Genomic DNA, 15,343 nt, shown 5'->3' on the forward strand with positions numbered 1-15,343 from the left:
CCTCTCATAGAAAAGAAACTTAAAGAAACATTTGAGAAAAGTCACTTTGGGTTCGTCTCTGGCTGTCTTACTAGCAAGTAAGCACTGAAACACTACACAAGCATCTCTGCCATTTCTAAATGTTTTTCTAAATAGGATAGTTTCCAGAAAACAAAACCGCAATTGGCTGATTTGTTTCCTCAGACAAGTTTTCTATTTTGAAGACAAAAATGGAGAGCAGTATTAGTTGCTTTAGAATATTTCCCATGTGAGGAGCAGGATCCGAGGGGATAGGAGAGAGAGTTCGGATGTGACAGAAACTACACAGAACTGACACCAAGCACGCACTCGTAAATACACACACACTCTCGTCCAGTCGGGTAGCTAAAGAGTCAGCAGGCCTGTTGCTTCTGAAGCATCATTAAAATCCTGATCATCCAAATGGAACCTGTTTAAATAGTATCAGATGCTCCTCATAATCTAAAGCAGCGTGTGTTATTAGGATAGAGGTACCTGGACTCAAAAATGCAGAAACGGAACAGTCAAAACTTTTATTCGTGGACCAAGCCTCCAGGTGATCAATATATTTGTACCCCATAAGAAAGAGAGCACCCTGGAAATCAGGGGTTGTGTTGCTAATCGTGGCCGGTCATTCTGACGACATGATTAATTGGATTGGGGCACATGAAAGCGGCGAGAGGAGGGGCCGTGGGGATTATGGGATAAGGTGTACTGCTACTTTAAAATTATGCCTGCCTGGCCCCTCCAGGTCCCGCCCCCTGCTCCAAGCACCTGCGGAAGGCCTGGGGCGCTCAGTTCCAGGCGGGCGACCGAGCTGACGGCGCCGAGTTTCAGGTAACCAAGTGTGTGCCGTGCAGAATCCCGTCCTCGGGCAGCCAAGTCTTCCCTGCAGCCTGTATGCTGTTCCAGCCTATCTGCTAAAAGTAACCGGGGGTCACCGCAGTGTTGCCAGGCAACGAGGGACCGCGGCCCTGTGAAGAGTCATTTGTCACACTGAGGGGACTGGTTGAAATGCAATAAAGAAATGGTAACTCAGCTTATTTATCAATACAATTACTTACACAGTATTAGGGGTCCATATTTAACCTACAAATACACAGCCATAGGAGGAAACACGAGCATAAACATTTGCTAAATACTAAGGCGCAGGACAGACAGATGGTGTTGGGCTCCTAAGCAGCTTTCCTGCGAGCTTAAAGTTGCTGCACCTGCTGGGATAAGGGGGAGAGGCCCAAAGTGCTTTTGCTGGCTTGATTTTGGACATCTGTGCGTGAGCTCTGCTCTGTAACAGACGGTGCGTGCGCAAAGAAAACCTACGCAGTGTGTTCTTTACCTTGTGGGCACACAGTGCTGATTCTCTGCGGTAGAGCGGCAATGTGACTTCACTGTGGCCCAACACGTGAATAAAAATAGATGCCTGTGTATGTGTAGATACAGACCCGGTTGTCCTGTGAACTTTAAAGAGCCTGACCTGCTCGACAAAATGCCGCTATTTGCCAAAAGAATGAGCATTTTACTCCAAGACAATGCCCTTCCCAGTGATTTCTTTCTTGGAGAAGCGCGGTAATGGTTCTTGTCAAGAGCTCTAAGTCCCCATTCTTCGGAAGAACTTAAGTTTTAATGATGTAGCAGCTTTTACTTGACACCCTGTTTCTGTTTCGCAGACACCAGCTGCTACCCATGTCTCCGCTGTTGCCCAGGACGCCTTTGGAACTACCTCAGTGTGAAAACGTGCCTGCAGTCTCCCGAAAACGGAAGACCTGCCGGTTCCTTAGAGCGCCCGGCTTCCACGTGGGGCTGGCGAGCAGCGGCGGCGGCCTGATTACTTATTTAGGGACGCTTTCCCAGGAGGAGAATGCTTTTTTGTAAACATGCATTGCCTGACTCTCTCCCTGAGCTTCGGTTTCTTGTTTCACATCCTTGAAACGTGGATCTTTTCCTACTTCGCTTCCCTGTCGTGGGCTGATGCGCAGGGCCTTTTCCCGAGGCTGGAGAACGTGGGTGCTTTCAAGACTGTCTCGGTCGTGCCAACCCACGCAACGTGTGGGCTCCCAGACGGAAGCACGTTCTGCCGCAGCTCCGCGGCTGCTGACAGTCTGGAGTTCTGTAGCCAGCAGCTTTGCATCCAGGACTGCCCACACAGATCTGCACCCCCGGCCTTCACCGCCCTTCTCTCAGCAGGCCTCGGGAGCTGCATCGCCACGGACCAGCAGGACCTGCAGCCCTACTCCCCGAAAAACGCCACGAGCTTTATTTTCGGAAATCACAAGAATTGCTTTTCCGCTCCTCCTTCTCCAAGGCTGGCGGCGTCCTTTACTCTAGCTGTGTGGTTGAAACCCGAGCAAGAAGGTGTAATGTAAGTAGCAGGGTGAGTGTAAGCTTTCCTAGGGGCCTGAAAAATCACTTGTAGCGAAGATTACTATAACTTGACTTCCAGACTAGAGAGGAAGGCTAGCCCTGTGACATCCATGCAAATGGAGACCAACTCCTATGCTAGTGTTTCCTACTCAAGTCTGCATTCCAAACATTTTTTCCTAAATGTAATCATTTTTTTATCCTTCCCATAATGAAGTGAAGCTTCAATAAAGTCTGTATTAAGTTGGTTTCATCGCAGGCAGCCATGCACACACCTGTCTCATGCTTCCCTAGTAGTTTGTTGAGTGCAATCTTTCTCTTAGGCGTCAGACGCTGAATCAGGCTCAGTGGGTTTCACAGTTGGGACTAGTAATACAAGTCATTGACATTTTCAAAGTTTTGGTCCAGGTTTACACGAACAACCTGCCCCTACAAGAGTATCAACTTTTCATTAGGCAGATGACTCTCCGAGGGCTAAGGACTGTGTTTCTGTCCTCCTCATTTCCCCAAGAAGGGATGTTGGCTTGGGTCATGGAAAATGCCCCACGATGCATAACCCTCCATCCCTGGAACAGGTAGAACTTTTGGCCCTTTACCTTGTGGAGCTGACATCTCTTAGGAAGCGTGTAGGGAAACATGAAAGGGTCTCAAATGCCTGTATGTTATGGGTCCTGGCAGAAATGCCTTCAGTGACTTTGGAGTGTGGCTCCTTAGTATTGGTTTTTTATTCAGTTTATGTAATTACATGTTTGTTATTCTGTAATAGTCTCTTCAGCCAGTATATAATGTGCTTTCCCTGAGTGTCTGGAGCCAGTCTGGAATTTGGAATAAGTAGGAGCATTTGGAAGCATCTTCCCTTATCCTGTGTCTTCCTGCAGGGCATTCATCTCTTCCCAGGGTGACGGTTTCTTTGTGTGACAGTGTTGGCCAAATATCTAAAAAACTTGTGAAACAAACCAGAAAAGTCTTATAATTTCCTGAGCAAGTAGGACTTAAATGTCTCGGGTGTTTAGTTTTAATGTGCCAAGTGAGAGTTGGCACGTGTTCATTTTCTAAAAAACGTGGAGTGAAAATCATCTCAAACCATCATTTCAATTTCTCTGTCACTCCTAAAAGAAAATCCTGTTTTCTTACTCTTTGAAATGTCAGTAAATCCTGCCTACTCAGTTTATATAACTAGTGTACCGTCTTAAAAAAGTGTCTCTTGACAAATATGGCTAGGACAAAATATTTTTTTTCCCCCAAATGATATGTCTCTACCAAATTCATCTTCTGTGGCCATCATTTCGTATAAGTGAGACAGAGGAGTATTTATAGAGGCCATAGCACATGGTTTACAGTTTTGAGAGTTCTCTGCTTCAAGGTCATTTCCATTCTCAAATCTAAAACACCTACGGGAATTGGGGGAATTTCGGGGTGTTTGCACTCGATAAGTAAAACAAACAAAACACGGATTATCCAATTATTGTTTATCCAGGAGCAGAATAAATCCAGTTCCTAAATATTTTGCTACCTGCCTTGCTCTCACATTCATTATCTACCAAAGCTAGAATGTTTACAAGCAAACAAAATAGCAAGGAAGATAATCAATAACATATTAAGAAATGCATTTTCACCAAGCTTGGGGAAGTAAGCCTGCATTTGGTAAATACATTCTTGAGTAACAGTCAAATGCTAACTTGTATTGTAAATTGAAACTCAAGAAAAATGGCTAGAGGCACATTTTTTTTCCCCTAGATTGTTTAAGACCTGGAGTCAGGGAATAAAGAGAAACTCTTCTCATTCCAGTGACTTAGAAATAATCACTTACTGAGGGGTTAAAACATCATAGTAGGGTTTCTTTAAAGCCTTATTTCTACTTTATATAAAACCTTTATGTCAACTAAACTTATTGGCTCAATATATATATATTCACTCTCATCTTTATCACCAAGCATAGACACAAAATATAATAAAATAGTGGCAGGAAAATAGTGACTATTAAGTGTTCTCCAAACTTACTCTTACCTCTAAGCTCTGGGATGGAGTAAGTATAATAAAAGGGATGCTTTGTGGAAAGTGTTCTATTTAAGAAAAGTTTTAAAAGACCTTTAGCACTAATTCTTACTTTGCCCCCTCTTTGATGCTCCCTACTCCGATCGGTCACTCACTTGTCACTTTCCGAGGGTCTCCTGTATACCAGGTTTTCCTTCTATTCTCAGGAATCTCATGATCTACTGCGAAGACAGACAGAGTGGTGTTCTTAGCAAGGTAGCGCAGTGTGTTAAGTAAGCGCCAAGGAAGACCCCTTTAGAAGTCTCGAGCAAGGAGGGTTACGGGATCGGGAATACCCATGGGGGTTTCTGGGCTGAGCAGGGGCAGCTGCAAGGAGAAAGGGCCCCAGCCTCTTCCAATACCTCAGGGGGTCTCCGCCCTGGGATGCGCCTCCTTTGTGAGTTCCTGTCTGTGAGACACAGGCTGAAGGCCGTCTTAAGTAGTGAGTCAGTCATTTGATGGGATGCTGTCAGTGTGATTTCTCCTTAGACAGTAGGTCTCTGAGAATAACCCACTTAGAAGGCAACTAGCAGGCATTTCTCACCTGTGGTCTGTTAAAAAGCTGAGTTGCGAGGTTGAAATGTGGTCGAGAAGAATGGGGCTTAAGTTCATATCTGTTTCTTCTCAGTGGACACAGAATGGTCAGAAATACACAATGATATAAGTAACATAACATAAAATTTATATTGAACATAAATTAAAAGAATAAAAAATAAAAATGCCATAAACCTATTTAAAGGGGCAGGAGGCATATCACTGTCATTAGGATAGAAGTGGTTTTAATCACTTCTATTATTATTATTATTATTAAATTATTAAATTATTATTAAAGAATAATAATTTGATGACCAGCCTTGGGTCATTCATCCAAAGTCATTAACACTGTCACAGTGCCTCAGTGGGCTGTGTGGTCAGGGTCAGCAGCCAGTCCTCTCGCAGACTCCAGCTTCAACTTTCGGTCAGGGATGGGCAAGGAGGTAAAGACGGTAGTTGTCTGTTCTCCATTCCACTGTGGGAATGAAACAGCAGTTCAGAGCCCTCTCTGAACACTAAATTCTCTTTACATTAAAAAAAAAAAGAAATAAAGATGTGCACTGGTAATTCAATCCCTAGGATATGTATTGTGTCGCTTCCTATAAAAGAAATAGCGGAGGAACTGATGAGCCAATCAGCTAAATGTTAGTTTTGCAGGGTGATTCAGCTCCTTTAGTTTGCACCATGAACGTCTCATAAAGGGCATCGAGGTTCTGGGGAATTTATTACAAATAAGAATTCTATTTTCTATTGAAATAAAAAGAGCTTTTTAATTGGAGTAAAGCTTGCTTTGACTAGAACAGCATTCGGGCGTTCGTGCACGGTATGGGTTGGAGTGGAGTTTGGGATTAGTTACACCTCCGTAAATTCAGTGTCCCTCAGCCTGTCTTTCAGTTCCCTGCTGACCTTTTGTCTTTCCTGCTTGCTTCCTAAGGTGTATTGTAGAGAAGACGGTGGACGGGCAGATTGTATTCAAACTCACAGTATCCGAGAAAGAGACCGTGTTTTATTACCGCACAGAACATGGTTTGCAGCCTCCAATAAAAGTAACAGCACTGGGGAGAATTCTCGTGAAGAAATGGATTCATCTGAGTGTGCAGGTGAGTGAAATAAAAAATATTTAACATTTGGTTAAACAGAAGAATCTATCTTCCTTTCTTGTCTTTAAATGGCATTTTCCTACAAGATCGGAAGTGGAGTCTTTTAGACGATAAACGTGTGTGCAAATGACACACGAATCTAAGAGCCCTAATGATACACCTCACGATACACCAGCACTATCCCCCTGAAAACTGCTGTGAAAAATCCCGCCAAAGCTTAGGACAAGGCAACCTGGAGCAATAATGTCGTCATGAAATTTCTGTTGCTTTTGCTTCGTATGTTTTATTTTGCTTGGAAATGCGTGAGGGCTGTTTTGGCGTCTGGAAGTAATTTCACCAGTCACAGCCATGGGGAAGCCCCGCCTGGTTTTCACAGCTGCCTTTTGCAGGTAGCATCTGCTGATGTGAATAAACTTTGGCTGTTGCATTAAAATGCTGACCTTAGAACTAATGAACTTCACACATCAGGCACTCAAAAGGTGTTATAGCATTGCTTTAGTTGTCAACCACAGTTTGCATTAACCTTAGGAGCTGCTAAAGGCAGAGATAACTGAGATGTCTGTTAGTTTGCAGTTCCTGGGAATAGACACAGTTTATCCTTTTGTGTCCTCAGGGCACTGAAATGGCCCAGTGCAGCCACAGTCACCCTTGCCTCTCACATCAGAGGTACTGTCTGCAGTTCTCAGTCTGTGGTCTCATGGAGGCACCCGAATAGCCATCTTTGTGAACCCCACTTGCACCGGGGGACATTTGTGTCCACACTCATGTCATGAAAATAGTCTTTGCTTTCTCACATTTTCATTGCCCCCCAGAACAGACTTCCTTAGAGGCTCCTGAGGGTTGTGGCTTGCGTTTTAGAGTCTCTCTCAGCACAGAAGTTGTTCTTGGAGATTTAAATACACTTGTGTGTATCTTTGTTGTGCCTGATTGTGACCGAAATTGTGCCATGTATTTGCACAGCAGTGCATGAAAAGCCTTAGGAAGAACTTTCAAGTAGAAATGCAGAGGTAACCATGATCGATTTCTATAGCAAGGTATTGGCAAAGTGATATTCAATCAGCATTTTATGCCTTATCTGCTCAGCTTTTAGTTAGGATGTGAGTTTAGCGAATGCACTTGGTGGGGAGCAATTATTCTTTTTCTTTTTTTATTGCTTTATTTTTGTTCAGTTACAGTTGTCTGCATTTTCTCCCCACCCCAGCCAAACCTACTTTTCTTCCCTTGCTTCCACCCTCCCCCTTGGTTTCGTCCATTAGTTCCTGAAAACCCTTCTCCCCTCTGTCCCCTCCCCCCTCCTCTCTGGCTATTGTTAGATTGTTGTTAATTTCAATGTCTCTGGTTATATTTTGTTTGCATTTTTCTTTTGTTGATTATGTTCCAGTTAAAGGTGAGATCATGTGGTATTTGTCTCTCCCTGCCTGGCTTATTTCACTTAGCATAATGCTCTCCAGCTCCATCCACGCTGTCGCAAAGGGTAGGAGCTCCTTCTTTCTCTGCTGTGTGGAGTTCCATTGTGTAAATGTACCACAGGGTTTTGATCCACTCATTTACTGATGGGCACTTAGATGGGGAGCAATATTTCTATGTCACTAATGTTGAAAGAACCTACAAAGGGGCAGTCATGTCTGGGATCAGGCCGTGACTACAGAAGAGATGGGTTCAGTTGGTCAGAACTTACCTCTCATTTGTTCTGTCGTTAGCCGAGGGGGGCCTCATTTGTCCTCTGCCTTGAAATTGCCCATTGCACCCACAGACCAGTGTAGCAAGTTTGGGTTCTAATGTTAAAAATGTGCAAATAGAAACCACCAAAGAAAGGGAATCTGCGGAAGATGTCAAATCAACATGATTTCATATTTTTGGATCAACCGCGATGAAAGCAGTCCCTGGGAGTTGCCTTTATGTGGCTTTCTCTGGGAGCCTGCGTCGTGTTTTGGCGGCAGTGCATTAAAAGCTTCACGGGGAAAGTCGAAAACCCCGCTGTGAAGAGGTAACCAGGACAGCGTCACTCTCCTGGGAGAGAAATGCTCTTAGAGTGCCCGTTGGAATCAGCTCTCTCTTTTCAGTCCCTGTCAAAGATGAGTCCTTTCCCAGTTTAGGCAAAATTTCTTCATAAATCTTTAAGCCTTTCCCTTCTTTTGAGAAAAAGTTCAAGTCCTAATGATGGAATGAGACTGCTGTATTTCATAACTGTTTGACTATCAAGAGAAAACTTGTCCCTTCCAATTTGCACACTTATTTTACTTATTTACTTTTACAGAGTTCCCCACCCCCCTGCATTCTGCATCTCATGTTAAAGCTACAGAACTAAACACCAAAACCATTAGGAAAACCATGCAGATCAGTCATTTATTCATCTGACATTTATTGGTAGATTTGGAGGTATCCACATTATGAAAATATGGCTTCATTGAAATAAAAGTGGGAGAGTGGTTATTTTCTCCAAAGTGGAGATCGGCAGAGGGTTCCTTTAGTGGGCACCAGCCTGAATACTTGTTAAGATATTATGAAATGCATAGTAATCCATTTGCTAGGTGTGTAATAAGGAATGTGCTCATTCCTGAAAAGTTGTTACAAAAAGCAGGAGGAAGGACACAAGATTATGAATGGGGGAATCTGATTCGGGTCCTGACACCGTGGAGTCCTAACAGGGGAGGGGCCTGGAGGACCAAAACGAGGCTTTCTGGAATTCTTTACAACAAACAAGTGGGCTGTGGAGTGTGGCACAGTTCTCCCAAGTGTGGAAAGCTGCTGGGCAGGGTCGTCTGGGTCGTAAGTGACAGAGTTAGCTCCTGGACTGATGGCAAGCTTATCGTTTTCTGCTTCCCCATGCTGTCTGGTATTTGCACAGAAATACTTTCAGGGTACCTTGTATGGCTGAGGTACGGGCAGAGGGAGCTTGCCGAGTGGGTTTTACTCTGTAACTGCAAAGAATATATTTTATATAAAATGCAACTGACTATTGTATTGTTATGTACCATATACAAATTCTGTTTGACTTGGGGATTAGGGACTTTTATTATTGCTAGGTATAGGCTAGAACATAACTGATGGTCTACTTTAGTCAAATGTTGATTTGCAAGTCTGAAATTAATGTGTATGCATATTTTTACTCATCCTCCAATATGGCTACAAATCAATTAATTTATATAGCGTGAGTGTGTGTAAAAAAAATAAATGCTATGGCCTTGCTCGTGGAATTGTGTCAGAAACCAGCTTTACATTTAACTTGTACAAGACATGGTGACATAAAATTCATGGACAGATGTGACCTTATACCTTATCTCAGACAGTTCACTCAGTATCAGCTTTCCATTAGTAAAATCAGAATTCCAGATTTGGAAAAAGAATGATTTTGAAATCATTACATTCCCTGGGCAAGAAAAGGTGCCAGGAAGAGCCAGGCATATTGAATATTGGAGGTCTAATTTCCTAAACAAAAAAATGCCCGATGGTATAGTCATGGATCTAACAGCTTTTATTCAAGAACTAGCATTTTGAAGCTTCAACCTGTTGGAATATGATTAGTATTAAATTAATATTCATTCAGGGACTTGAATCTGACATGATTGCCAATTTAAATTTCACTGTGGGGTTTAATATATTGGCTATTTCAAATTATATCAAGCTGAAATTCATTATGTCGCATTTTTTTTGTCCTAAAACTGGAAAAAATCAATTCAGTCTTTTTATTATCAAGCAGGGAACACTGATAGTATTAGCAGGTTTTTTGAAGCTTCGTTTTTATATGGAATCAGCACAAGCTATAGTTATTAAAGAGATCTCTTTTGATTTCCTTTTAAAAATGGTTTGGGATATGTAAGAGATTTTGCTTGAGGAGTGTCTTATGTATTGGTAGAAACAACAGCTTAGAAATGTATTGCATTTAATGGCATATTATTTAAAAGTAAAACCTCAGAGTTTCCTATGAAAATACTGTTTTCCCTTAAGCAGTTCCACACATTTTATAGGACAAATAGCATCAAAGAATCATTAGTATAGTAACCCTATAGTAATTATGCTGAAATTATAGTAAAACAGTTACTATAATTTGAAGTTAATGAAATCCTGAAACTGCAGGAACAAGAAATAATTTAGCAAGGAGTTTGTTCTCATTTTCTATGCTATTTTGAAAGCTCCTTGATACACTGACAATTCAAGAGCCCCAGAGGATTCCAGCTACAATAACATAGAAAAGAGCATTTCTAATTTGATACAATAAAGGGAAAAAAAATTCATGGGTAAATAAAGGGTTAGGAATCGATAGATGAAGAATAGGAGTTTCATAGTCAGAGTGTGTTTATGAAACATGTTCTTTTGATTTATGTATTCAATCGGAAAAAGGAAAATTATTGATAGTTCTGAAGAAAAAAAATGCAATTCACCCAACATTTGTTAGAACAGATGAATTGAGTGTCTCCGCTAATCCCTGGAGTGTATGCCCATGTGCACACTTTGCAAAGGTGTTTCCACGTCTCTATTGACGGCGGGACCACAACCCGTCCACACAGCTGTTCATGAGCACGATACGCTGGGTTCGCTTCGGAGCGTCACCTCAACCTCTTCGCCATGAAAACCCCAATCCATACCATTCCTCGTATCATCTTCATTACTTTTAACTCTACATGTTACACATTGTTCTTGCCAAGCCTTCTGTTCGTACTCAGCTGATCTGGGGAGGAAAGAAAGAAATGGGGGAACAGAGGCAGAAAGGCATTTGAATTTAGGGGAGAACAGGCAGGACCCAAAGGCCTGAAGAAGAGATTCAACGCATGCCACTGGGGTGGAGTAGAGCAAAACTTTCAAATGATGGGTGTGTGGTGCATAATTTTAAGTTATTTGTCTTCTGGGATGCAAATCCCCTATGTTATTCCAACTAGTTGGCTCAAATGTGTTACAAGTGGCCATTTTGAGGCTGCCAGCACTTAAGCCCATTTATGGAAAGGAGTTGGATTTGATGTTTGGGTTAAATATAAGGTAGATAAAAGAAAAAAAAACAATCAAAGGAGGGAGTAGCAAAGGAGATGAATTCTGAGGGAATTCACACTGGTGCAAACGGTGAACATTATCATGTATCCCATAAAATACCTGCGAGTCTCAGGCAGAGTGCCTCATAGTGCGTGGGAAGAGGCTTGTATGAATATTGAAGAGGGGCGAGACCCCAGACAGTTTGCAAATGGGAGCAATAGCTAGGATCGGCCCAGTAGAGATAGCGCTTGTTCTTTTTTTTATTTTTTAATTAAACATTTTTTAGATACATTTAGATTCAGAGACACTAGTGAGAAATAATACTGAGGCACCCCATGTATCTTTTACCCGTTTGTAGCATCTTGAAAAACTGTAGTCTGATGTCACAACCAGCGTGTCCCCACTGGCACCGTCCACATTTTCCGTGTGCAGTTCCACGCAGTTGTATCACAGACCGCGTAGACCCGTGTAGCCGTCGAGGTGAAGGTGCAGCACAGGTCCATCCCTGTAATGCGCCCCAGGTGGCCCTGCTGTAACCACGCCCCTTGGTCCTTCCTCCTCAGCTGCCCCCAAGTCTCTGGCTTCTGACTTGCATCTGTTCCGAACCATGCATCTGTTCTTCGCTTCTAAAATTCTGTTTTCAAAGGGCTCTATAGGTGGAATCACATGATGTGTAACTCTTGAATTTTTCCTTTCCAATATAATTTCATGGACAGTCATCTAAATTGCTGAGTCTATCAGTAGTTCATTCGTTCTTTTTTTTATTGCTAAGTGGTAGTCCCTGGTATGGAGGTACCAGTATGCATTTCGCTGTTTACCCTTTGAGGGACAGACATCTGGGCTGTTTCCAGTTTGGGGGTGGCACAGATAAGGCTAATATAAACATTTGTGCACAGGGTTTGTTAACCTCAGATTGTATTTTCTGGGACAAATGCCCAAGAATGCAGCAGTAGGTCTGTATGATGCTCCATGTTCAGTGTTTGCCTGCATCTACTGAATGACCTTGGGATTGTGGGAGGGATCACATGCAGTCTGTCAGTGTCAACCTGTGGAGAACTGATAGCTCTAACTGTTGAATCTTCCCACACAGGACCATGGTAAATGTTTCCATTTGTTTAGGGTTCCTTTGATGTCTTTTGTCAGCATTTTGTCATTTTCACCATCAAGATCCTGTGCATGTTTTGCTAAGTTTACTAAGTGTTTTATTTTCTTTGGAGGGATAGAAATTGGTCTTGTGTTTTAAATTTTGATTTCTACATTTGTTGTTAGTATATAGTGATGTTAGTATTATATTTGGGCTAGATCCTGCATTTTGAAACCTTGCCAAATGTACTTACTAGTTCTGGAAGTTCTTTTGTAAATTGTTGGGATTTTCTGTTGACTTTGTCTGCAGTCTCTGGGATTTTTCTTTTCCTTATTGCACTAGCTAGAGTGTCCAGTACTGTGCGGAAGGAGAGCGCTAAGACCAGAGATGCTCTAAATGTTCCTAATCTTAAGGAGAAAGCTTTCAGTCCCACCGTTAAATACTATGCTAGCTGTAGGTTTTTCATAAGTGCACTTTCTCAAGTTGAGAAGATTTCTCTCTCTTTCTAATTTACTGAGAGTTTTTATGATGATGAGTGTTGGATTTTGGCAAAGGTCTTTTATGCATCAATTGACACAAATACATCCTTTTTCTTTAACCTGTTAATGAGCTTGATTACACTGATTTTTCAAATATTGGACCGACCCTACATACCTGCAATAAATCCCATTTGGCCATTATGGATAATTCCTTCTATGTGTTGCTGGATTTGCTTTGCTAATATTCTCTGAGAATTTTTACATCTAATCATCATGTGACATATTGATCTGTAATTATTCTTTCTAGTACTGTCTTTTGGTATTAGTTTAATGCTATCCTCATAAAGTGAATTGGAGAGTGTTCCCTCCTATTCTGTTTTCTTGAATAGATTATGTAACTTTGGTGTTAATTCTTTTACATGTTTGGTAGAGGTATCTAGGTTTCCAGGGAAGTTTTCTGGCCCTGGGGATATCATTTTTGGATATTTTAAATTAAATTAGATTTCTTTAATTAATATAGGGAGATTCAGATTATCTTTTTCTTTTTGGATGACTTCAGGCAGTCTGTGGTTTCCAGGGAATTGGTTTAGTTCTTCTACATTGTTGAATTTGTGACTGTAACATTCATATTATTCTTCATTATCATTTTATTGGTCACGGGATCTAACATAATATCTAGTTTCATTTCTGATATTAGTAATCTATCGTCTCTCTTTTTATAGTTGTTAGTCTTAGTAGAGGTTTTTCAATATTATTGCTGTTTTTGAGGAACAAAATATTTCTTCTCTTGATTTTTTCTTTTGTTTTCCTATTTTAAATTTTTATCAATTCCTGTTCTTATGTTTTATCTTCTTTCTCATGCTTTTTGAGGCTTATTTTGTCCCCCTTTATTCTAATTCTTGAGATTGGAACTTAGGTGAATGCTTCAGAACCTTTCCTTTCTTCTAATGGAAGCTTGGGGTTTACTTCTGTGTTGTACTTTCTTGTGTAATTCAACTTAGTGTATATAGTTCAGTGTTGTAAATTTCATCACACTCTTTTGGCTATCTCCCACATATTTTAACACATTATATTATCCTTTCATTCAAGTCTATGCATTTTTATTTCCTTTGAGAATTTGTCATTGACTCATGGATTAATAAGCGTATCATTTACTTTGCAAGCAGTTGAACACTTTTCAGCTTATATTTCTGTTATTGGCTTCCACTTTGAATGTGGTCAGAGAATACATTCTGTATGATTTTGGACTTTTTTTTTAATGTATGGAAGTTTTAAAATTAGCATTAACATCCCAAGACAAAGCCTATTTTGGTGAATTCTGCTGTTGTTGACAAAGTTGCTTTGGAAGAGGCATCTGAGTGCCACTCCCTCTGTTGAGCAGGGGATGAAAATCAAGCTGGACTCGGTGCCACCAAAGTCACCCCTAGAGCTCAGTGGGAGAGTCACCCTCCTCCACCCAGCGGTGGCTGGAAGACACGCCCCCTGCCTGGTGTGTCAGCGGCACCCTGGATGGAAACGGAGCACTGCTTGCTTTTGCTAGGAGGACTGTCCCTGTCATCACTCTGAGTGGGGACTCGGAAGTTACTGCAGGTTACTCCGCTGGGTGGAAGGGGCCGGTGAGTCATTAGGCCCCTGGTGGGCTCGGCTAGGACCATGGTGTGTGTGTGTGTTCTCCACTAGTGTTTGGCTAACGTTGGGCTGATATTGCCAGAAAGGTCTTCTGTTTTATGTCACTCTTTCCTTGGTCCTGTATGTAGGAGAAGTTGACTTTTCATGAAACTTACCTGTGCAGTTCCAGGATAGGTGCTTCTGGAATGCTCTGTCTGGGATGCATGGGTAGTAATAAGAAATCCTAAGGGATTTATGACATGTTGTTCCTTATATCCTGAGGTCCCAATTTTTTTTCTTTTTGCCTCCATCCCACCTCGAAGCATCATCCTGTGTTGTTTGCTGTGTTACGTCTACTGAGGCTTAACAGTAGAGAGAGGATGTAGGGGAAATAGGACAGTTCCAACTTTGTCTGAACCAGAAGTCACAGTGTTTCCAATAGGACCCTGTCTACCACTTCCTAGTGGTTGGCGTTATAACCTCTTCACTACATCTAAAGCAGGTTGGCTAAAATGGTAGTCAGCAAGGAAGAATCCTTTATAAAATGAATTGGATGTAAGGAAAAGAAGGAGAAGATGCACTGGCTAAGTATTATAAAGTCAATTCTGACAAAAGCTAGACATGGTCTTATTTACACATAAAAATCTGGCATAAGCAGCGCCTGTGTTCGGGCATACTAGCTAGTTGTGAAGTGCTTATGAGACACCTATGCAGGACTGCGGGCTGTCTTAACAATTTCCAGCAACCGTTTTGTCAACATCGAGGTTAAAGGGGGTGTGGAGTCATATCTGACCCACATGGCACACTGGAGAGCGGCAGAGCAGCTACGTAGGCCACCGGGTGTGTCCTTTGTTGTCTGTGGTCACACTGCTCCTGCTGTTGGCGTGTGAGAGGCGTGTCTTTCACGTGGGCAAGCAGGAGATTAATTCTCAATTAGAAATGCAGGCCCAATGCAAGGGCAACATTTAACTTGGCATCAACGTGTCAATATTGCCGCTAATTTATGGGACCATGAGCACTTCAGGGGAAAGAGAAATTGCTAATGTTTCAAATTAAGCCCAAGAATGGAGCTAGGGGAGATAATGCAATTTGCACTCTTTTACATGTTGGTTCAATTCATTTTGGCAGGCATGTCTTTTTGAAGCAACTTGAGACGTTGAAAAGATCCTCGCGAACCCTCAAGA

General features: G+C 42.0%; 1 protein-coding gene across 1 annotated transcript in view; it reads left to right on the top strand.

Annotated features, from left to right (window-relative positions):
• The first annotated feature begins 809 nt into the window (after positions 1-809).
• Positions 810-15,343, top strand: part of USH2A (usherin) — a 516,227-nt gene continuing 501,693 nt past the window's right edge. The window contains exons 1-3 of the mRNA XM_045859450.1: positions 810-1,027; positions 1,665-2,356; positions 5,858-6,023. Of these exons, the coding sequence (XP_045715406.1) occupies positions 1,872-2,356; positions 5,858-6,023 (651 nt within the window). The 5' untranslated portion in view covers positions 810-1,027; positions 1,665-1,871. The remainder of the gene's footprint in view (positions 1,028-1,664; positions 2,357-5,857; positions 6,024-15,343) is intronic.

Source organism: Phyllostomus hastatus, unplaced genomic scaffold (genome assembly GCF_019186645.2).
Source record: "Phyllostomus hastatus isolate PE091 unplaced genomic scaffold, TTU_PhHast_1.1 phas_contig_148, whole genome shotgun sequence".
NCBI lineage: Eukaryota > Metazoa > Chordata > Mammalia > Chiroptera > Phyllostomidae > Phyllostomus > Phyllostomus hastatus.